The sequence below is a fragment of the Macaca thibetana genome, chromosome 11 (genome assembly GCF_024542745.1).
Source record: "Macaca thibetana thibetana isolate TM-01 chromosome 11, ASM2454274v1, whole genome shotgun sequence".
Taxonomy (NCBI): domain Eukaryota; kingdom Metazoa; phylum Chordata; class Mammalia; order Primates; family Cercopithecidae; genus Macaca; species Macaca thibetana.
In genome coordinates this window covers 50,888,608-50,912,491 of record NC_065588.1, presented here as the reverse complement: position 1 = coordinate 50,912,491, position 23,884 = coordinate 50,888,608, and the positions used below count along the sequence as shown (strand labels likewise).

The window sequence follows — 23,884 nt, the reverse complement described above, 5'->3', positions numbered from 1 at the left end:
TTATGATCCCTGACATGCACTTCTCAGGATGAGGGTATAATTCCTGAGAGAACAATATGATCTGCTGTGGCCATTGTAAGAACCAGACAGAGGCCCTGGTTCTTACAATGGGGCCATACTTTGCAAGAAATAAGCTCTCTGTTACTGAGAATGCTCAAGCAGGCAGAGGGGAATGGACCATGTATCAGAAGTATATGAACAAAATTCCTCCATGGAGGATGCAGAATGGAAAATTCTAGGGCCTATTCTATTCTGAGTTTTCCCAGAGGTAAAACTAAGATCCATGGTGAGAGTTACAGGGAGTCAAATTTTGGCTAAAATTTTTAACATTTTTTTCAAAGAAACTGGATATGACCTACAGTGGAATCTGCTGCCTAATTTTAAGTTCCAGGCCCTAGAAATCTAGACCATTGGTTCTAGTGAGATCCCCAGACAAGCACCATCAAGATTACCTGGGAACAGAAATGCATATTATTCAACCCCACCCTAATCTACTAAATTAGAAACTCTCCAGGTGATTCTGATATACATTAAAGTTTGAAAAGTAGTCATTGACCATTTGTCCGTACAGACTTAGAAAGGGCCTTAGAGATTATAAGACTCAGTGACTCTACAACTTTAATGCGCATTTGATCTCCCAGAGGCCTTATTAAAAACACAGAGGCCTAGACTCACCCTACAATATTCTAACTCAGTAGGTCTGGTGTAAAGATCAGGAATCTGTATTTTAACAAGCTCCCCAGGATATTCTGATGCACACCAAGGTGCATGCATTCGGTTTAATCTGAATTCAGGCGTTCAGTTTAATCTTCCTGTTTTATTTATGAAAAAACCGAGGCCCCAAAAGCTTGGCACTTCAGAGGTCACACAACTACTTAATGGCAGATCCAAAACTAGAACTCAGATTTCCTGACTCTTTGTCCAATGATCTTTCCAAATATTCAAGCAGAGGCTGAAACACCAGCTGTTAGGAAATTTAGAAGAAACCCTTGCCTTTCATATAGTAGATTCTCATTCTTTACTGAATGAATTAGATGGGAAGTTAGACTCAAAAGCCCGTTCAGCGATAATTGTCTACAGATTTAAGTCAAATCAGTTCCAGCCCTTTGCAGTCTTCCCTTCTTTATAACCTAGACCCACTCACCACCAGAAATTCCTTGAGGTGAGTTTCAATGTTCTTGTTGTACAGCGTGAAGAGGGCAGCAGACACCTGGATGATGGCTTTGGTCAAGCAATGAATATTGTTGTTGTAACCTAGGTTATTATTTATACAGATGGAGAGAAACAAAAGGAAATGACAAAGTAAGTCACTCCAGGATGACCCAAACTGGTAATTTCTCATGTTATCAGGCTAAGCCACCAGTATTTGACACCAAAAGGATGAGAAGGCATTTTGGGATTAGAGGCATGATATTCCTATGAAATCTTATTGAAATCTAATTATGCATAGTTCATTCTCTCATTCTCAAGTGTGGTGTTCTGTTTTGTTTTGTTTCGTTTTGTTTTTAAGGGTAGGGGGTGTGTTTTTTTCCTTTTTTTTAAAGACAGGATCTTGGCCAGGCGCAGTGGCTCACACCTGTAATCCCGGCACTTTGGGAGGCCGAGGCGGGTGGATCTCCTGAGGTCGGGAGTTCGAGACCAGCCTGACCAACACGGAGAAACCCCGTCTCTACTAAAAATACAAAATTAGCCTGGCATAGTGTCGCATGTCTGTAATCCCAGCTGCTTGGGAAGCTGAGGCAAGAGAATTGCTGGAACCTGGGAGGCAGAGATTGCAGTGAGCCGAGATCGCGCCATTGCACTCCAGCCTGGGCAACAAGAGCAAAAACTCCGTCTCGGGTGGAAAAAAAAAGGGTCTTGCTCTGTCATCATGCTGGAGTGCAGTGGTGCAATCATGGGTCACTGCATCCTTGACCTCTTGGGTTCAAGCCATCCTCTTACCTCAGCCTCCCAGGTAGCTGGGACTACAGGCCACCATGCCTGGCTAGTTTATTTATTTTTGTAGAGACGGGGTTTCATCACATTGCCTAGGCTGGTCTTGAACTCATGGGCTCAAGTGATCTACCCACCTCACCTTGGCCTCCCAAAGTGCTAGGATTATAGGCGTGAGCCACCGTGCCCAGCCTTCAAGTGCTTTTTGAAATAGAACTTTACACCCAAGTCAGAAACCTATATTTTCCAGTGTCTCTGTCTCCTCTCTCTATCCCAGGACACTAACTTGAATAGCACTGGTCTCTCAAACCTACCCCTTACTTACCATCCTTCTCAATGCTATAAAAGGAAGAAGGGTCATTGGCAAGGAATGGGAGGGAAACTGCCAGAAAGATCAAGAGCAGGCAGGCCACCTTATATTCCTCCTCAGGAGATGAAGTATCTGGTGAGAGGGAAAAAGGAAAAGAGGAAAAATGAATAAGGTCAGTAAACAGGAGTTATCTGTTACAGGGGTCCTACTTCACAGAATTGCTGTGAGGATCACACGAGAAAATATCTATGAAAGCACTTTATAAAGCCCTATGGGCAAGTTATTACTTAATTTTCCTGAAGAAACAGGACTAGCATCCACCTACAGTGAGCGGCCTGAGTACAGTCCTGGAGGCCTCCCTGGTGACAGGGCAGAACTTTCAGCCAAGGGCTCTGCTGATGTACAATGCAACCCTAGGATGCCTGTCCACTGCCTGATGGAGTGGAGAGGCAGGAAGAAGAGGAAAGATTCTCGCCCACCTTGAGAGAAGAAGAAGGGTAAGTCTGGCCATTTTGAAAGGCCTTAATCCTAGCCCCTTGGTTCATCCTGTTCTGAGTGTGTATAGGTATGAATGCAATCAGAGGAAATGTGTAATGGAAAATATAAGTGTCAAGTGTGACATGGGAAGAAATTAACAGCGTCAAGTTGATTATGTGGAGGGAGAAAGCACAAAATCACTATGGGGAACTTGGGTGCTATACCACACAACTCACTATTTTGTATTGTTCTCTCATTGTTTCATTTGCATTAATCTTATTTTCCCAACCAGATAGTAAATGCCTTTGAGCACTTGCTGAGCACCAAGCAGACTCTCACTTAGTGCTTTTTAGCTGATTGGTAGATCAACTAGTTGAAACCTGAGGATAAATCTAAATTGACTATGTAAGTATTTTCTGAAGGTTAGGGTCCTTCCTTCGCTCTCAGCTTATATCCTCTGAATATATAATCTCAAATAAAGCCTTCTTTGACATTGACATTTTTCCAACCAAAATAAGGCCCAAGCCCTCCTTTCCCAAATCATGCCCCCTTTCCCCAATCTTACCAGCTTTCAGATTAGCAATGGCAGCCACCAAGGCTGGGTCAATGTCACAGCCCACACCTGCAGCAGATGCCAGCTCAAAGATACTCAGGGTCACCTGGAGAGAAGAAAACAGCATTCTAAAGAGGATTCGCAGGACATAACAGCTTGACAGAGGAATGCGTAGCCAGGACTTCTTAATCACAGGTTTGATTTTTTTAAAAGATACTTTTATATATACGTAGAGAAAGAGAGAGAGAGTCTCACTATGTTGTCCAGGCTGGTCTCAAACTCCTGGGCTCAAGAAATCCTCCTGCCTGAGCCTCCCAAAGTGCTAGGATTACAGGCATGAGCCACAATGCCTAGCTAATCACAGATTTTAAACTTTCTGGTTTATTATAATCTTTTCTATATATTCCCTTCATAGCTCTCCCTATCCTACAGGGGCGAAAAAAAAAAAAACCTTTAGGACACCCCATAGTACAAATTTACTTTTTCAACTTCATTTTCCTAAATACTTCCTTCATTCGGTGCCGTCAGGATAATTTATTCACTGTCCCCAAACTACAACTTCCTCTCCCATACTCTGATTCAGGTGCTTCCCTCTTTCGAGGGTCCTTTTCTCTCCTCTATTTATATATATATAACATCCATCCCTTAGATCTCATCTTCTCTGTCAAGCCCTACCTGATTACTTCAGCCCAAACCCAGCTCTTCCCTCCTTAACGTCGGTACCACTGACTTAGCATTGATCACACACAGCATCTGGTGTTAGTTATCTTTTTAGATAGAATGCAAGACTCATCTCCTTATCTCCCCAAATAGATAGTTTTTTAAAACCTCATGGCATAGTGAAGGAAGAAAAAAGCTTTGGAGTGAGAGAGATCTGGGTTCAAGTCCTAGCAACACCACTTATTAAGTGTGTGACCTTGACTAAAAGTTACTTAACCTCTTTGATCCCTCGTTTTCCCATCTATAAAACTGGCATAACATTTACCTTACATAGTTGTTGTGAAGATTAAATTAGACCACACGTGTAAAGCATCGACCCAAGTGACTAACAGAGGAAATGTGATGCCTTTCCATCCTCTTCCTTTATCTTAAAGCCAGGAGTTTTGCATTTCTCTTTATCTTCTCTAGTGTTTAACATAATGCTGAGCACATAGAAGGCATTCAATAAAGATTGATTGATTGATACCCGAATCTCTCATTGTACTTACAGTCAGGTTCCCAGGACACAGCCCCAAGCCCCTACTCCCATACTAAGTCTCTAGACCTCTTTTTAGATGTAAAAAAAAAAATGTTTTCTGAAAGAACAAGGATAATTGTTTTAATACTGGACAACTAACTATCTCATGCAAGTAATTCCACAGACTGGCCAGAGGGATGGCTCATGAAGGTGGGCGGATCACTTGAGTCCAGGAGTTGGAGAAAAGCCTGGCCAACCTGGTGAAACCCTGTCTTTACTAAAAATACAAAAATTCGCCAGGTGTGGTGGCATGAACCTGTAGTTCCAGGAGGAACTTGGGAGGCTGATGCATGAGAATTGCCTGAACCAGGAGGTAGAGGTTGCAGTGAGCTGAGATCCCACCACTGCACTCCAGCCTGGGCAACACAGCGAGACTCTGTCTCAAGAAAAAAAAAAAGAATCCCACAGACATAACAACATACACACACTTTGCCTGTGGTACTGACACAGAAGCCAAATCTTTGCCACCTTCTGTTCTGCCCTTATTTAAATCCCCTACTGCCTAAATGACCATTTGTGGAACCATGGCCTCGGAGATAAGGAACCTGGTTCATGAGGTTTTCTGGGGGAAGAAAGGGATGGTTGAAGGGATTTTATTTTTTCTTCTTCTAATCTTCTTGCTCCTCTGAGGCAGTAACAGCATCTCTGATGGACAGGCCATCCTCCCTCTCTGCCCCTACCTGCTTATTTTCACAGGCAGGCAGAGCCTAAAGATTGGAACTACCCAGGAGATATCAGCTAGACAAGCTCCTGACAGCCTAGAGCATTTGGACCAACATCAGCAGCTGCCAGAAATCCAGGCTCAGCTTAAAATCAAAGATCTTTCAAGAGGGGCAGCTCTCCCAGTGAAACACTGCCCCCATAGTCACTTGCCCCTCATGATTTTGGGACGATATAGGGGGAAATTTCACAATTCTTTCGATCTCAAAGTAAGGAAGATTTTCTTAACACATAACTTTAATTCTTCCTGCTAACCAGTTTCCTCTTTTCACAGACCACTCTCCGTTAAAGGAATCAATTATAAGAGAAGGAGCCTGCCCTATGCATTTGAAGGATTCTATTCCTAGGCTTTAGCTGTATTTCCTGCCATAGCATACTTCTTAGTTCCAGATGATTCAAAAGACAAGATGACTCAAAAGTGGGAGATGGGTGGGAAATGGATGCTTAACTTATATTGCCTGCGGAAGCCCTTCTTCCTCTCACCATCTCCTGTAGTAAATGGGGGTCTGAGACAGGTGATACAGACATAGAGGAACCAGAAAGCTTAACAATGGGAGGAAAAGAAAAGACTGAGGGCAGGCAGCGTGGGTAGGAATGAAAGGAACAAATCTTCCTACAAACAGTACCTAACCTCAAGACTAAAGAGCGGACTTGTTTGCACGTAGTTTACCTAATTTGCACAGTGCTCATGTCAGGTGAAAACCTACAGATACTACCCCAGGTCTTACCCCTTCCCCTCCAGTAATGTCTCCCCAACCCTCACAGTGTCTCCCAGCCTCCCACTTCTCTCCATCCCCCTACGTCTTACCAGCTCTGCTCTTTCTCTCCAAGAATATTCATCTGACCAGTTTTCCTACTCGAACCCTCGCCCTTATCCCTGTGGTATTCTTCAGAACGCGCTCTCCCTTACAAGATCCTAGCTACCTCCTCTTCAACAACAAAAGTCTCCTAATTAGATTCTACTTTGCACTCCCCCATACCTTGATGTCTGTGTCTGGAGTGACAAACTCCTTCAAGCACTCAATGGGACCCATAAGAAATGGGCAGTGGGAGGAGAAAACCTGAAGGAAAGAGAAGATAAATGAGTCCACAAGACCATGACCAGTGCCTTCAAAAATAGGTAGAAATTAAAAAAAGGAGGGGCACTCAACTTACATAAGAACCTAGCCAGCTTTCCAAGCCATCCCTCTCCTTATGCCTCTAGGTTTCCTAAGCTCATTTATTCCCAGGGATCTTCTAGGATCTCTGCCAAATTATGCTCCCTCTTCTCAATGCTCACCAACCCCTTCTGAAGCAGAAGTTAAAACTGATTCCTGCAATACTTCCACAATTTCTCACACAAATCCTACCCGCAGAGGTATCTGTTACTCTGTGACAGACCCCTCCCCACCAACTCACCTCCCGAAGTCCCTCTTGGGCCATGGCCCTGAAACTGAGGATAACCCCAATGATGGTCATGCGCTTTAGCACATTTTCAGCCCCTGAGGAGAAAGAAGGGTGTTAGAAAAGAGAATTTAGGACATTGGTGATGGTTTTGATTCTACAGACCCAGCCTAGCCTCCAGATTCCTGAAAACCCCTGCCATCTGCAATGTGATTCCACAGCTTCTTCTCACTGTAGGGGAAGAGGACGCTTACCTGTCAGCTGGGGCAGCAGAGAAGCCATCAAGTCCGGCTTGCTAAAGTTGGATCTGATCTGAACAAGTATGTCCATGTTTTCCACCACCAGCTTCTGCAGCCCAGGAACACAGAGACATTAAGCAGGAAAAGAAGAGACCAATGTTACATCTCCCCCCACGCCCAGTCTCCTATACCCACCCTCTTGTAGGACCTTTTTCCCAGGGGCTTGTTTCCATAGTACCTTCAGCTCCACAATCTGAGAGGTCACATGCCACATCAGGTTTTCACTCAGGAACTTCATGCCATAGGGGCCCAGGAGTTCAGCCAAGGCCCGCATCTCTGGAACAGAGTTAGAGAGGCCCCAGATGGGACTCAGAAGGCACTGGAGTATTTGTACAACAGCTATAGGGTAATTTGAACATTTAAAATGTTTTCCAGCTGGGAAAATTGGCTAGCCATAAGTAGAAAGCTGAAACTCGATCCTTTCCTTACTCCTTATACAAAAATTAATTCAAGATGGATTAGAGACTTAAATGTTAGACCTAATACCATAAAAACCCTAGAAGAAAACCTAGGTAATACCATTCAGGACATAGGCATGGGCAAGGACTTCATGTCTAAAACACCAAAAGCAACGGCTACAAAAGCCAAAATTGACAAATGGGATCTAATTAAACTAAAGAGCTTCTGCACAGCAAAAGAAACTACCATCAGAGTGAACAGGCAACCTACAGAATGGGAGAAAATTTTTGCAATCTACTCATCTGACAAAGGGCTAATATCCAGAACCTACAAAGAACTCAAACAAATTTACAAGAAAAAACCAACAACCCCATCAAAAAGTGGGCAAAGGATATGAACAGACATTTCTCAAAAGAAGACATTCATACAGCCAAGACACATGAAAAAATGCTCATCATCACTGGCCATCAGAGAAATGCAAATCAAAACCACAATGAGATACCATCTCAAACCAGTTAGAATGGCAATCATTAAAAAGTCAGGAAACAACAGGTGCTGGAGAGGATGTGGAGAAATAGGAACACTTTTACACTGTTGGTGGGATTGTAAACTAGTTCAACCATTATGGAAAACAGTATGGCAATTCCTCAAGGATCTAGAACTAGAAGTACCATATGACCCAGCCATCCCATTACTGGGTATGTACCCAAAGGATTATAAATCATGCTGCTATAAAGACACATGCACACGTATGTTTATTGCGGCACTATTCACAATAGCAAAGACTTGGAATCAACCCAAATGTCCATCAGTGACAGACTGGATTAAGAAAATGTGGCACATTTTAGCCGGGCGCGGTGGCGGGCGCCTGTAGTCCTAGCTACTCAGGAGGCTGAGGCAGGAGAATGGCGTGAACCCAGGAGGCGGAGCTTGCAGTGAGCCGAGATCGCGCCACTGCACTCCAGCCTGGGCAACAGCGTGAGACTCCATCTCAAAAAAAAAAAAAAAAAGAAAGAAAATGTGGCACATATACACCATGGAATACTATGCAGCCATAAAAAAGGATGAGTTTGTGTCCTTTGTAGGGACATGGATGCAGCTGGAAACCATCATTCTCAGCAAACTATCACAAGAACAGAAAACCAAACACCGCATGTTCTCACTCATAGGTGGGAACTGAGCAATGAGATCACTTGGACTCGGGAAGGGGAACATCACACACCGGGGCCTATCATGGGGAGGGGGGAGGGATTGCATTGGGAGTTATACCTGATGTAAATGACGAGTTGATGGGTGCTGACGAGTTGATGGGTGCAGCACACCAACATGGCACAAGTATACATATGTAACAAACCTGTACGTTATGCACATGTACCCTAGAACTTAAAGTATAATAATAATAATAATTAATTAATTAATTAATTAATGTTTTCCAGCAAGAAAAGAAAATGAGGAGTCAAGGAGCAAAAATGGCCTAAAATCCTACATTCAACTGCCAAGTCTGGCAAGTCCATGGGACATTTACCCTCTCTCCACCAGTACTCACACCAAGGCTTACCACAAATGATAACTAATTACTTCACTTTCCTATGAGAATCTACACTTTCCCGCGTCCCTTTACATGACACTTGGGTTTTACTCTTGCTGTACTAGCTATACTAGTTTTATTAGATGTAAGACCTTAAGTCATTGAACCTCCCTGAGCCTGGTTTACTTCTCTGTAAAATGAGGATATGAATATCTGCCATGAACAACTAACAGAATTGATGTGAGAGTAAATAAGATACATTATAAAAACTTTGGAAAATATATGGATAAGGGATTATTATGATGATGTTATGAGTCCTCTGAAGCATGTGGCATAGGAAGGATCATCATGGTTTTACAGACAAGGGTGTTAAGTGCTTGTCCAAGGCCACTTAACCACATCAGGGGCTGGTACTGGAAGCCTAGTGCAATGTCTTACTGCCCCTTACTGCATCCCAGCAGATACAACTATTTCCTCATCTAAGATCTGATGTTTTTTGTATGTTTTCCCCTTTACTTCCCTTACTTAGTGTCGCACTGTCCAAATTTTCCTCTCCTTGAGCTACCTTTTCTCTTCATAATCAACACACATCCCCCAGAGTCTCAGTTCTTTATTCCTTTAAATCCTTCTTTTCTCTAGTCAGTCCCAGTGCTTTATCCCTTGCCACCCAGCCTGCTCTGGCCCTTTGTGAATTAAATAAAACCTGCCTGGGGAAATCCCATGGTAGAAACACTAGTGACAAATCCAGATAGGCGGGAGCTCTAGCTATGATCTCTGGCTATGGGCCATCCCAGCAGGGAAAACCATGAAAGACCAGAAGTAACAACAACAAGAGATCAGTAGAAGAAAGGCAAGTTTAATATTGCTCATAAGAGTTCAGAGAGAAATCGAAGTCAAGGCTCCACACTCAAGTCTTTCAAGGCAGGACCGGTGATCTCCACCTCCATCAATGACAGAGGAAACGGAACTGGTCACAGCCACTGACACAGAGCCTTGTCCACCATAGATATTAGACATTTTTAGAGTCAACCTGTTTTAATAGGAAGAACTGAGCTGAGAACTATGAAGGGATTTCCTGGCCAATCAACTTGGATAATGCCACAATGGCTGACAGAGAGCAATAAGAGCTGAATCGCCCTCTGGAGCTGATGGAGAGGAGACACACTGATCTACAAGTTTGGATCTGCCAAAGCTCCTTACTCCAGTCTTCTCTACCCTCAGCTAGCAACCCTAGGGCATCCTTCTCTTTCCATCTATCTATTTTTGCAGTAGCATTGCCCCATCACTATGGCAACCCAGGGAAATTGGGGTGGGGGTGGTAGAAGGGGGAATCAGCATTACCTCCTGCTGCTTGTCATTTGTCAGCAAGACCTAAAGCTGATTTTAGAGGCTGCCTACAGTTTGTGGGTAGAGTTGATGAGAAGGGGACATCTGAAACCTGCAGCAGGTAAAGCGTAGGGTCAGCTTACTGATGGAGGCGGGATGATGGGAAGGAGGCAGAACTGGAAAACAGAACTGTGTACTTTGGCTTTCTTAGCACCCCCCAAAGAAGAAGACCAGAGAGGACAGCATCACTGGAACATCTTCTCCCTGTCCCAGATACTACACAGCATCCCTGATTTATATGGAGGTGAGAGGAAGGAGAAAGAAGTAGGATAGTTCATGAATTACTTGGTAGAAACAAATCTATTAAAAAGGATCTGTATGGTTTCAAACCCTCTTGAGAAAGGGAACGGCTTCCCATCTCATTCACTACACACTCCTTACCTGCCTCCCCCTGAGACACAAAAGCACTTCTAGACACTGGAAGGCAGCACTGTACAGCGCTTAAGCCCCCAGGTCCTGGAGTTTGACTGCCTGGAGTTGAACTCCCAGTCCTACTATTTATGAATGTGTGGACTTAGGCAAGTTCCTTAAACTCTCTGTGTCCCAGTGTCCTCATCTGAAAAATGGGAATAAGTGTATCTATTATACCTCAAGGCTGTTATGAGGATTAATTGAGTTAATATGCATAAACACTTAGAACTTAGCCCACAATAAATGCCATGTATCATCTCATCATCGTTATTATTAAACATCAGCAATTCAAACACTGACTAAAACTCTAAAATGTATCCCTAAAGAATAAGATGTCGGCTGGGCGCAGTGGCTCATGCCTGTAATCCCAGAACTTTGGGAGGCTGAGGCGGGCAGATCATGAGGTCAGGAAATCAAGACCATCCTGGCTAACATGGTGAAAACCCATCTCTACTGAAAAAATATATATGTAAAAAATTAGCTGGGTATGGTGGCAGGTGCCTGTAGTCCCAGCTATTCGGGAGGCTGAGGCAGGAGAATCGCTTGAACCTGGGAGGCAGAGGTTGCAGTGAGCCAAGATCATGCCACTGCACTCCACCCTGGGCGACAGAGCAAGACTCCATCTCAAAAAAAAAAAGAAGAAGAAGAAGAAGAACATGTCATGACAGCAGACCACTGTTTAATAATTCCAAACAGGGGAATGTCCTTCTTACACTTTATCCCTTACCCTTTACTATTAGGTTGATGCAAAAGTAATTTTTGCAATTACTTTTCACTGCAAAAACCACAGTTACTTTTGCATCAACCTAAATACATGTCCTAGTCTTTTATTCTCTGTGCATTGAAGGAAGGGCTCAGCTCCTTGAAAAGAAGACCAAGCCCTGGGCTCACCAGAGATGTCAGAGAACTCCTCTGCACTGAAGTTCTGCTCCCCTTCTCTGGGCAGGCTGACGAAGGCTTGCATGGCTGGGGAGAAGATGATGGTCCCACTGCTTGCCTGTCTAAGCAGACTTTCCAGGTACCTACAGGGTTGGCCAAGAAAGCACAGATTAGGGTCCAATCCCCTCTCCCTACCACCACTCCCTACTACTACCACTGAGCTCAGAAAGAAAAACTCTGCAAAAGACTGGGGTAGGGAGAAGAAACTCAAAGATGACGGTACAGTGTTCTAATTAACACCCCAAGCTGTTGGATCGAAAACAACTGGCAGTACTGGAATTCCACTTCACCTCTAACCTAGAGGGTATTTTGCTATACTGTCAAACACAATAGCATGCACTCCCCTCCCTCAACCACTGCTCTTTCCAACAGCCGTATTCCCCTCACCCTTACCCTCTGTCAGGTAAGACAGGCTCAACCTGGCAAGAAAAAAAGTCACTACTTAATTATACTCCTTTGAAATATACTCTCAAACCTCCTGGGCAAAGAGGTACCCTGTGAGCACAGGTCATCAGTCTTCAAATAGTTCCTCCTGACCTCTAGGCAAACTTAAAGGAGTTGGGCTACAGCCAATGTGGGTACAGGAGGGCTTCACCAACACACCTCTTCCAGGCACTTGCTGTGGGTCTGTATCTAACAGACATCACAAGCTAACCGCCAGTGGGTCAAACCCAGTCGAACTTTTTTTTTTTTCCTTTGAATTTATGCTGAAAACAGTTGACAGGATCACCTTCTCTGGTATCTATGGAAAATTCTTTTTTTTTTTTTTTTTTTTTTTTTTTTTTTTTTTTTTTTTTTTTTTTTTGAGACGGAGTCTCATGCTGTTGCCCAGGCTGGAGTGCAGTGGCGCGATCTCGGCTCACTGCAAGCTCCGCCTCCCGGGTTCCCGCCATTCTCCTGCCTCAGCCTCCTGAGTAGCTGGGACTACAGGCGCCCGCCACCGCGCCCGGCTAATTTTTTGTATTTTTAGTAGAGACGGGGTTTCACTGTGGTCTCGATCTCCTGACCTTGTGATCCGCCCGCCTCGGCCTCCCAAAGTGCTGGGATTACAGGCTTGAGCCACCGCGCCCGGCCGGAAAATTCTTTGTCAAAATTTTGAAACAGATTTTTATGTAAAAAATAGGGATTTAGCAGTGCAGCAATCAGGTGGAGCTAAGTGGTGGCCGTCCCCTTTAGAGGGGTTATTCCCTCTCCAACTCCTCAAAATCACTGCCTGGCCCACGTGGCACATCCGTTTACCTTTCCTGCCTGGCCCCAGTTGGCATGCGCATTTGCAAACTTGTGTCCCCTTGTTCTAGGGGGTTCTTCTTTGCAGCCCGTCGCCTACTGAGCTGATTTTGGGTTAAGAGCGCCACCCAGTGGCTTGGGGAGGTAGGAATCCAGCTCCTTTCCTTAACATGTCAAAGGAAACATGCTGATTCCCACGTTCTCCAGTTGCCGGGAGGAGGCCCCCTTCTCTAGTGAGAACAGCAGTCACATCTGGGGACGAGGAGACGTTCCAGAGAGATGGTAGTAGGCAGATGATTTTCAGAAGGAGAAGTGAGGGCAAAAAGAGAAATAAGAGAACTTTGGAAAGAGGAAGAGAGATCACTTGAAACTGAAACAGTAAGAATCCAAAAAAGAAAGGTTAAGAACTGGATATTAGAGGAAAAAGGTCAAATAACTTCAGGGTAAGCCGAAGGATGTTCCAGTGAAGGTGAGAAGGAAACTTCGTGGTGGACAGAAGGGGATCTGGGCTTGTCTCAAGTTGTCTCAAGCTATTGCTCCATTCCTCAAGGAGAAGCAACCCTCCATTTAGGGGTCTATGACCCTGGGAGCTAAAATGCTCAGGCCCTGAGGTCCTACTGTGTAAAGGAAAAAGTGTCAACACAAAGTAAGGCAGGGGGAAAGCCTAAGCAATATTGACCAGTTTGTGTAGAGAGTGGTAATTGTCTGCTCCCCGCAGGAATCCAGTGGTTGTGTCTGCTGCAGGAGGGCGTTGCGGATGACTCTGGAAGCATCTGCACCCAAAAACTGGGCCAGTGACTGTATGAAACCAATGTATGCTTTGACTCCTGCCAACAGCTCAGAAGGCCGTACGATCTCCTGGGTCGTGGCGTTGTAGCCAGCCAGCCACACAATGGCTCTAGATGATTAAAAAAAAAAAAATTAGAATTACAATCATAATGATAAATACAGTAACAATTGTTGAGTGTATATTGTCTTTCAGGTGCTGTGCTAGGATTTTACTACACATATTATCTCATTTAAACCTCATAGCAACCTAATGAGCTAGGGACAGTTTTTATCCTCATTTTTATAGATGAGGAAACTGAGACACAGAGGTAATAAATCATTGCTGAAGACCACACAGCTGGCAGTGGCCGAGCTGGGACTTGATTCCAGTAACATTTGATCCGTAATTACTATGCTTTTCTTCCTCCTCTGGAGAAATAGTTCAGGTAGTAAAAGACCTGGGCTCTCTAATTCCATCTAACTCTACCTGAGAGTTCACACCCTCTGCATTCTCAGTGCCAGTATTTATCTTTTCTCCTTGAAAAGAATTAGTTCTAATCACTGTCAGAAATAGAAAAACATGCTTAGAAATCCTTGGAAGTATATTATAATCCCGAGTAGCCATGGCATGCCAGGGCTGAATAGAGATCATGCGTGGCTGGCATGCAGCTATAGGCAACATTAGAGAGGGAAGAATAACCATCCACACTATATTATTGTAGGGGCACACCAGCAAGACCCCTCACCACTGGACCCCCAACTCCTTTCAAAATACCTTCCCCAGGTATCTGAGATTTCACAATTAGAGTCAGTCCTCTGACTAAGGACTTTTTCCTTGTTAAAATGTGAACCACAGAGGAAAGAGGTAGTTTTTTGTTTGTTTCGTGTTTTTTGGCAAAATGCTTATGGCAGGGGAGATGATGGGAAAGGGGATGCTGGTCTGTTCCACAAATGAAAGGGAAAAGACTCTCAAGTACCACTTGAGGGAAAAATAATACAGAAGAGACAGACTAAGGGAAAGGCTAATCTAATTTAGAGTTAACACTGAGGCCAAACCTCTAGGCCAACGGTAGGGCATTGGGAACAATGATGTCAGTGAAGCAAGTATCAGAGATTATCGGGTAAAACTTGAATATCACACTCATGCTGCTCTAGGGCATGGAAACCACCACCAGCATCTGAAGGCTTGCACATGGGCCATTATCAAACTGTCATCTTCCTGACACTGTGTATGCAACTGAGACACTTTCTTCCTTATAGTTAATGTGTATGTAATGAAAACAAACTAATTTAACTTCACCCAAGCAAAAACCTAACTGAAAAACAAATTTGCTTCTCTGACAATCAAAACATAGACTCATAACTGGTTTCCCTGCTTCTGTCCTTGCCCCCACTAATGCAGCCAGAGTAAAATACTAGTCAAGTCTAATTATTACAGCTTTGCACAAAACCTGCCAAGGCTCCCCATCTCCCATCTCACTCAGAATAAAAGCCGAAGTCCTTACAATGACATGTAAGCGCATATACAATCTGTGACTTTTCTGACCTCCCTCACGTCACATCCTACCAGTCTCTCCCAGGCTCATAGTACTGCAGACACACTCTCTTCCCCCATGTCCACTGAACCTAGAAGACATGTTCAAACCTCAGAGCCTTCGCACTTGCTGTTTCCTCTACCTAGAATGCTCTTTCCCCAGTAGTCACATGCCTGGCTTTCTCAGTGTCCTCACAGGTTTACTCAAATGTTACTTTCTCAAGGAGGCCTTTCCTGGCCACTCCATCTAAAACTGCAACACCCACTTCTGCCACCACCACCACCACCACCACCAGCACACATACTTCCTATCTCCCTTTCCCACTTTATTTTTATTTATTTATTTATTTTTCTTTTGAGAGGGAGTCTCGCTCTGTCGCCCAGGCTGGAGGGCAGTGGCCAGATCTCAGCTCACTGCAAGCTCCACCTCCCAGGTTTACACCATTCTCCTGCCTCAGCCTCCCGAGTAGCTGGGACTACAGATGCCCGCCACCTCGCCCGGCTAGTTTTTTGTATTTTTTTTTAGTAGAGACAGGATTTCACCGTGTTAACCAGGATGGTCTTGATCTCCTGACCTCGTGATCCGCCCGTCTCGGCCTCCCAAAGTGCTGGATTACAGGCTTGAGCCACCACGCCCGGCCTCCCGCTTTATTTTTCTGCTTGGCCCTTATCACTACCTAATCTACTATGTATTCTGCTTTCTTATTTTGTTTATCTATCTTCCCCACTAGAAGTAAGCATGGAGGCAGAGGTTTTGATTTGTTTCATATATTGCTGTATAAACAGCTTTTAGAATACTGCTGACACACAGCAGGTGTTCAATAAATATTTGTTGAATGAATGAATAAGCTACACACTCCAAAACAAAACACAGAAGGGTTGAGGCTTATTCATAATAATTCTTCCTCCCATTCGCCTACTTGCGGACTGTAGTGCCCAATTCCAGTGTAAGGGGTGTGCCTCTTACTTTCCGGGGCAATGGAGTGAGGGTCAAAGTGGAGGCAAGGGATGTATTTTATTAAAGCCTAACATATGTCAGGAACTTTGCAAATCTCAATTACGGGTAATTCTCAATTATCCATAAGTAAGGTAAATACCACTATCCTTGCTTTACAAGGAAGGAAACTGGTCAAATAAGTTGGATGATCTGCTCCAATGTCTTAGCTAATGACCAGGTTGTCAACGCAGGTCTGCTCACTGCAAAGGCCTTGCTCATTCTACTAAACCAGTGGTTTCGATTCTGGGTGTTCATCAAAACCACCTATAGAGGTTTGGGGTTCCTTTTGTTTGCTTTTAATAGAGATGCTTGGAACCTATGCTAGACTGACTGCATCAGCATCTCCACCGTGTAGCATGACCACCAGGATGAATGTAACGGGACCCAACTTTGAGCACCCCCACACTACACATAGAGGTAGATGGTACAGTATGAGGACTACCGTCCAAACAGAGGGCAAGGAAAGAGTGATACCTGTTGAGTCTGGCCTCCAGGTGGCTGCTGAGGTACTCAGAAGGGAAGAGAGTATGTTCAAACACAGAGAAACTGTATACATGATTCATTGTCAGTGCCAGTTCTGTCAAGTTTAGGTGTAGCTTGTCCATGCTAGAAAGTAAAATGAGCCTGGATTACAGGTCTGGCACTGTCTGCTAATGTCTAGGAAGGACGTGTTGGGCTCATGACCCAGTTTCTAGGGATACTCAGCCTAGAAGAGTACACATTGATGTAGACCTCAAAGGCAAAGGAGGAAATTCACATTGAAGTGCTTTTCTGTGCCCCTCATTCCCCACCACGACTTGCGCTCTTTTTTTCTGTGTCACCTTCCCTCTTTCCTTTCCTGCCTTCTTTGATGCAGTACCCAGCTGGCCGTCTAGGGCCCAGGTCCTCACTTGGTAACAATGCTGCGGTTCTTTCGGTGACTCTCAGCTCCTGGCTTGTCCCTCTCAGGCTCTCCTTTCCTGGGAGTCTGCCTCTGCTTCACGGTTTTCTTGTTCTTGGCTTTGCTGATTGTAGTGGCACAGTGCTTAGGTAGGAGCTTCAGAAACAAACACAGGTACATGGAGAAAGGAGATTTGTTGCTAAAACGGCGTCTGACAGTTATAAAAAAGTTGTTGTCCATTGTTGTCTGTTATTTTATTTTTCTGCCTTCCTCTCTCTTTCCTTCCACGCATCTCTTTCTTTCATGGGGGCCTATTCAGAATGGGCTTACCCCTTTCAGTTTTCATAAATATTTCTGCGTGTACAGGCTCTAAGTCTCAAGATGGCAGTGTCTTTCAGGGATCAGAGCCTCAGTCCCATACCCACATCCTGAGAGAGCCTTTCTTAATGGAAAAACTCAAGTATAAAGAACAAGATCTAAAAGTCCCACTCAATTGTGCTTTGCAGGGTCTTCCAACATAGGAAAACAGTTATTTTTTACTAGATGGAACAATCATCTCACGTGCTACATCCCTTCCTATTCTATCTCATGAGACAATTACCCACACCACCACAGCTCTCCAAAGATTTGGAGTTCACAATGTGGCCAGCATTGTCTTTCCACTTTTTTTTAATATCATATTTCTTGCTAATTAGCTTAAACATCAACCCGGCATCTCTTGTCTTCACTCAGACATCCCACTCAGACATCTCCTTCAAAGTGACTGGAATTCTCTCCATTTACTCTAGAGCAGCTGAGCATGAGCAGGTCATATCTGGAAGCTCCTCAGCTGAAATCACTCTGAGAGCAGCATAAGAGCCACACGAGGAAACCAGTTTTGTTACTTTATAGTCACGCCTTCTTTTTTTAAATCCAAACTCTTGGCTGTTTCAAAAAAATCAAGTCCACCTTGATGGAAAAAGATGTGTCAACCCTGAGATTATGCAAAAGATTATCTGTCTGTAGTAGATTCTGAAAGCAGTTCCAAAATATGTAATTCCACTAGTAATGGCAATGCCACTAATTATTTACTCAGAATGTTAACTTTAGAAAGCCTATACTCATTTAGTTGCAAAAGTTCTGGTATGTGTGAACATTACTCATGTCATGTTTTAGTCATCCCTGAGACAGCACTGAGCAAATCTTTTTACCAGTGTTCTTGCATGTAGCAGTTATTCATATTGACTGATGATCTCTTCTTGGCTTTCTCAGCCTTCTGGCTGAGATTAAGCATATTGAGTGATGAATATACCTGCAATTGTACTCATTTGCATATCTTCTTGCATTAATTATTTAAATTTCTTTCGAGCATGTATTTATACTCCCTTTTCTCTTAAACTGGGACATTTCTCAAGGGCAGGAATTGTGTACCTTCCTTCTGGGTCCCCACCCAAAAACCCAGCACAGGGCTTTGTGCTCAGTAAGTTCCAACTAATATAACAGGTAACATTTATTGAGTGCTGTATATCAAATATTAAATGTATTCTATTTAATCCTTATGACACTTCCATGAAGAAAGTATTTTTATCCCCATTGTATGTAATTTTCATATGAAAAATAAAAAGGTTAAGTAATAATGTAACTGTGCATCTGTATACACACACACACACACACACACACATACACACTCCCCTATACCAAGCCTGACTCAAACCCAGGAAAGGTGGGTAGTCTGGAAAACCCAAAAGACTCCAGGGTAACAGCAAAACAAGTTTCTCATTTTCAAATTTTCTGAAATTTAGGTTGAACTAATTATGACGAGGTGCTAAGAGTCAGTCAAGGGAGGAGAGGTGAAAAATAAGAAGAAAAAGGCAAGAAAGCAGCCTTGAAGATAAACACAGAAGAGGTGCCTCAAAATGTCCAGATAGCCACAGATTAGGATGCAGATAGACAGAAAGATGAGACAAGACAGGTGACCTGGGGGCCACTGTCCTTAGTATGTGTACTCAGGGCAAAGAGAGGAGGGGAAGTAAATTAGAAAGTTAACTCATCTCTCAGAACTCTTCAAGTGAGAGCACAGATTTCGTTAGAGTACAGCTGTTCAAATAAGAGTATTTTTAGACACCTCTATCCAGTCCTAAGGGAGGAAAGAATGAAGGGACTACACTAAGAAAAGAATTCTGCCATAAACTCAAGTACAGAAAGGCCCTAGCCGTACTTGAGAGAAAGAGTTACTGAGCTTGGCATCTGAGAGGGAAACAAAGTTAGATAGAGGAGAAGGCGCTGAGGGCCGGCAGAGGGGAGAGTGCAACAGAGAAGGCTGAGCCTACCTGCTCGCTCAGGTTTCGCTGCTCCGCACAGATCTCCAGGACGCAATTGCTGGTCTGCTTGGCCAACTCTTCCAGGAAGCAGTTGCAGTGGTGAAGACCATGGTTCTTCAGGTGGGGGTACTATGGGAAAGAGGGACCAAAGAAGAGACTGTCATCACCAGGATGGCCACTTCTTCCTCACAATACTGCTCTCATCCCTTGCCTGAATCTTACAGAAGATTCTTACCCATTCCTACAGAAGAAGAAACTGAGGCCCAGAGACAGGATACATTCTACATCAAGCTGAGATATTTAGGGACTTATATCATACATCTATGTTTATACCGTTTCTGGGACCAAAATCAATCCTTGGAACTGTGTTTTCAGTGATAAGGATGAGATGTGACTAGAAAGAGGACAGGGTCTGGAGTTCAGGATACCTACCTCCTCTGGGCACATCTCATGAGTGCAGTGGACAAAGTGAGCACAAATCAGGGGGAAAGCAATGGCATAACGCAACATGGTAGGTTCCTCCAAGGTCATGGCAAACATCTTCTCAAAGATACGGAGATGAAAGCTGCAGAGAAACGGGAAGACTTTAAATCAGGGTTTAGTCCTGTTATTAAAGTGGTGAGTAAAAAGTAAAGGAAAAGAAAAATAGAGTTTAAGAGCTAGTCCCTTTGAGGCGGAGAGAATGTTCATTCTTTCGAAAAACATTTACCGATATCTACCACTCCCTGCTTAATTTCCCTACCCTTAAGATAGAAGGGAACCCAAGAAACTTAATCCTTCCAGACTTTTATAAAGGACCCCAGGCAAGTTTAACGATAATCTTCTTCCCTTTTTTTGCACAAAATTTGCTATTCCTCCCTTAGAACCTTGGCATGATTTGGGCCATTCCCCCTAATTTGGAAGTCCTTCAGTAGTGTTAATACACATTTCTCCCAAAATTTAACACTCAGGCTCCAGAAAATCTTCTCAAATTAATCCCATGAGACTGATCTTTCCTCAACCCATGTCCTCTCAACTTCATGTACTCTTTTACACTTTCTTACATTTGCAAGTATTATGTTGATGTCCTTTTCACATACAGGTATTATATCTTCCCCGACCTCATTGCTTACAGAAGGCAGAGGCAACACATGGTGTTTCCACTTGTTTGTTTGATCCTTCAAAGTGTGGAATTGTATACAACGGTGATCACCTAAAAACGTCAAGTGCTATCTAAGGAAGACAAACTCATTCAGCTCATTCTCCAAAGGCCCTATTCTCTAGGCCTCTCAATTATTTTCACTCCTGTCCACTAAAACTCAAAGTTTTTCCTGTCACTTTTAAATCACAATGTTCCTAGAGTAAAAAAAACAAAACTGAAGAAGTTTCCAAAGAGAGGAGACTGAAACTAGACATGTGGGCTAACTACCCCAGAGAAGGGAAGACTATGTAAAATCCGAATGGCTTTCCACAAAAGAACAAAAGGGAATACAAAACAAAAGGGAATCAACTTCAAATTCCTAAAAAGCTGACACAAGTGAGCTGTGGAGGTTGAGCATCTTAAGGAGATCTAAGTTTCCAAAGAGAGGAGACTGAAACTAGACATGTGGGCTAACTACCCCAGAGAAGGGAAGACTATGTAAAATCCGAATGGCTTTCCACAAAAGAACAAAAGGGAATACAAAACAAAAGGGAATCAACTTCAAATTCCTAAAAAGCTGACACAAGTGAGCTGTGGAGTTTGAGCATCTTAAGGAGATCTCAAAAAAAGTGACACTTTCCAATTGTCTAGGGGAATTACAGTCCTCCACAGAGGCCAGGCAAGAGAGCAAATGAATTGATAAAGAGCTCTAGTTCAAGCTTGGTGGGTCTTGCCTGTAATCACAGGTACTCAGGAGGTTAAGGGAAGAGGATTGCTTGAGGCCAGGAGTTCAAGACCAGCCTGGGCAACATAGTGAGACCTGTCTCAAAAAAAATAAAATAAAATAAAATAACCTTGGCCGGGCACGGTGGCTCAAGCCTGTAATCCCAGCACTTTGGGAGGCCGAGACGGGCGGATCACGAGGTCAGGAGATCGAGACCATCCTGGGTAACACAGTGAAACCCCGTCTCTACTAAAAATACAAAAACTTAGCCGGGCGAGGTGGCAGGCGCCTGTAGTCCCAGCTACTCGGGAGGCTGAGGCAGGAGAATGGCGTGAACCCGGGAGGCGGAGCTTGCAGTGAGCTGAGATCCGGCCACTGCACTCCAGCCTGGGTGACAGAGCGAGACTCCGTCTCAAAAATAAATAAATAAATAAATAAAATAAAATAAAATAAAATAACCTTAAAAAATTTTCCTTGAAGTAAGTGGCATAATGGAGAAAAAAATGAAAAAAGGAAACAATAAAACTTTTTAAAGAGAGCTCTGAACCAAGACATACCAGAAAGTAGACAGATCAGAAGTTTCCACCAGTAGTTTTTCTACTGAGTCCAGCATTCGGGAGTGGAAGACAATGAGGTTCATCACCTTGGCTAAGTCAGGGTTCTCATGCAGGTGCAGTGGGGCCTTAGCCACGCTAGTGTATGCCTGCAGTTGGAGTTGGGAAAGGGTGGAGAAAAATAAGATGAATGAAAAGGGCCCCAGCCTTGGAATTACAGTTTGGCCTGAGTATGTCTTGTCCAATTAGCAGTTTTCAAAGTTGACTCACTCCATAAAGCAAATTTAGGAGACAAAAAGAGAAGAGATTGTGGGGGAGGAAGAATCTGAGGATGGGAATCTTTCACAGGAACAGATCATTACCTGTAGGCGGAACCAGTCCAGCCTCAATCCTGAGAATTCAAATTTCTCTCCATTATCAACTGCAAGAAAAACAGAAGTATAAAAGGAAACAGTAAACAGCACACCAATATCCAACTGCACAGAATGGTAGATCCTCTTCAAAGATATCTTGTCCTACTTCCTGGCTCAAAGATCAATATTTCCAGATAAAAGATGTTCATCCTCACATATGTCCTGCCTCCCCCACCTCCCTCCAGTTACCTTGTTTGAGATTCAGAGAGGAGAGGGTACTGACGAATGAGGACATGATGACGGACTCCTCCTCTGGACACACAGACAAGTTCTAAAAGAGGAGCTGCAGTTATTGTCAAGTGGACATAGGTTCCCTAGGACAGAAACTAGGACCATGAGGCTCAATCAGTGTATGAAGGTAGAAAGAATTGCTAAGTGCCAAAAACAGAGAGAAAAAGCCAAGCAAGAGATGGAGGAAACTTCCTGGGTTCCCTGACACTCTAACACCCAGTTTCTTTTTATTTTTCTCTCCTATTTCTATGTAGTTTCACTTAGTGGGAAAAAAAAAAAAAAAGACTGCTGAGATTATTAGTCCTTTCTTTTTCTTTTAACAAATATAAAGGGGCAGATTGGACTTTTTGACACCCAACTTACAGAGCATGAGATTCAGCCAGAGTGGTTTCAATAGGAAAATCACTAGGGATCATCCTGAAATTTCCAAAGTATAATCAATTAAACATAATACCTGAATGATGTCACTGAGCACAAGAGCATCAAATCTTGCCAAGTACTGAAGGTGGTATTGCTGTATCACTTTGATGTGTCTTCGGACCAGAGACCTAATCTCCTCCAACAAGAAAAGTAGCTCTGCAATGCTCCTATGAAGTTGAGGATGAGAACAGAGATGAAAAAGACTAGAAATATGAACAGAGACAAACACAGGGATAACAGGGCAGAAATTGAGATCTCCTGAGGTTATCTGATGCCTCCCTGTCCCCAGTCCATCTAAGGACAAGGTTCTTAGCCATGTCAAGTACTAACGAGTCAGCATAGTCCTCAGGTGTCTTTGTCTTGGTGACATTCTCTGTGTGGCGAACCAGCCAGGTGACCTCATCACGAATGAAGGACAGGGCCATGAAAGCAAAAAGAGCCTATGGAGATGGTAGAGACTATTAGAATTTTCAACTTTAAAAATGGATTTCAAAGCACAGAGAAAACTACCATGATAATGTACGTGTGGATGTAATTGTGTAGCCACAACAGTGTCCAATAATAAACATTCAGACTCATCAAAAAACCTGAACTATATAACACACAATCAGACAGGAACACATGTTGACACTAGCTCACAATTAGTACTCTTCTCTCCCTATCAAATTAAGCTTCAGAAATATTTACTGGGCATTTATGTGGTTTGAAACAAAAAAACAAGCTCTGTCTCCGCTTAGTTCACACTCAAATAGAGGATAAGACAAGTATAAAAGTAGCTATACTACATGACATACTATGTATAGTGCCAAAAAAAGAGATACACAAAGTTTTGGGGTACTCCAAGAGGGTTCAAGGGAATCAGCATATATACATACAAATGAATCACAAAAGACTCAGAAAGGCAAAATCTCATGAATGCCATGTAGCTACACAGTCTCTTATCACTGGCCATCATCCCCCTCCCAACATTTCTTCCTCTTGCCTTGGGACCCAGTAGTCCCGGTTCATCAGCCAACACAGTCTCCAGCTCCTTCACTGCTATCCGCAGAAATTGCCGCCGTTGACAATGAAACTGGCCACTAGGGAAGAAAAGGGGAACATGACTATCACCTCTCCCACCCTTAAAAACCCTCCACGGGCAG

General features: G+C 43.6%; 2 protein-coding genes across 3 annotated transcripts in view; both read right to left on the bottom strand.

Annotated features, from left to right (window-relative positions):
- Positions 1-23,884, bottom strand: part of PDE1B (phosphodiesterase 1B) — a 292,990-nt gene that overhangs the window by 41,059 nt on the left and 228,047 nt on the right. The window lies entirely within an intron of this gene.
- The window catches only part of NCKAP1L (NCK associated protein 1 like), a 49,112-nt gene that overhangs the window by 4,882 nt on the left and 20,346 nt on the right, over positions 1-23,884 (bottom strand). For both annotated transcript variants that reach the window (XM_050748846.1, XM_050748847.1), the window contains 19 exons: positions 23,725-23,821; positions 23,073-23,182; positions 22,777-22,909; positions 22,281-22,362; positions 22,041-22,099; positions 21,682-21,827; positions 19,713-19,845; positions 19,290-19,409; positions 16,991-17,136; positions 16,575-16,706; positions 13,481-13,699; positions 11,527-11,657; positions 7,090-7,187; positions 6,867-6,960; positions 6,628-6,710; positions 6,210-6,290; positions 3,285-3,378; positions 2,258-2,374; positions 1,145-1,254 (listed from right to left, as the gene is read on the bottom strand). In XM_050748846.1, coding sequence (XP_050604803.1) covers positions 1,145-1,254; positions 2,258-2,374; positions 3,285-3,378; positions 6,210-6,290; positions 6,628-6,710; positions 6,867-6,960; positions 7,090-7,187; positions 11,527-11,657; positions 13,481-13,699; positions 16,575-16,706; positions 16,991-17,136; positions 19,290-19,409; positions 19,713-19,845; positions 21,682-21,827; positions 22,041-22,099; positions 22,281-22,362; positions 22,777-22,909; positions 23,073-23,182; positions 23,725-23,821 — 2,185 coding nt within the window. The remainder of the gene's footprint in view (positions 1-1,144; positions 1,255-2,257; positions 2,375-3,284; positions 3,379-6,209; positions 6,291-6,627; positions 6,711-6,866; positions 6,961-7,089; positions 7,188-11,526; positions 11,658-13,480; positions 13,700-16,574; positions 16,707-16,990; positions 17,137-19,289; positions 19,410-19,712; positions 19,846-21,681; positions 21,828-22,040; positions 22,100-22,280; positions 22,363-22,776; positions 22,910-23,072; positions 23,183-23,724; positions 23,822-23,884) is intronic.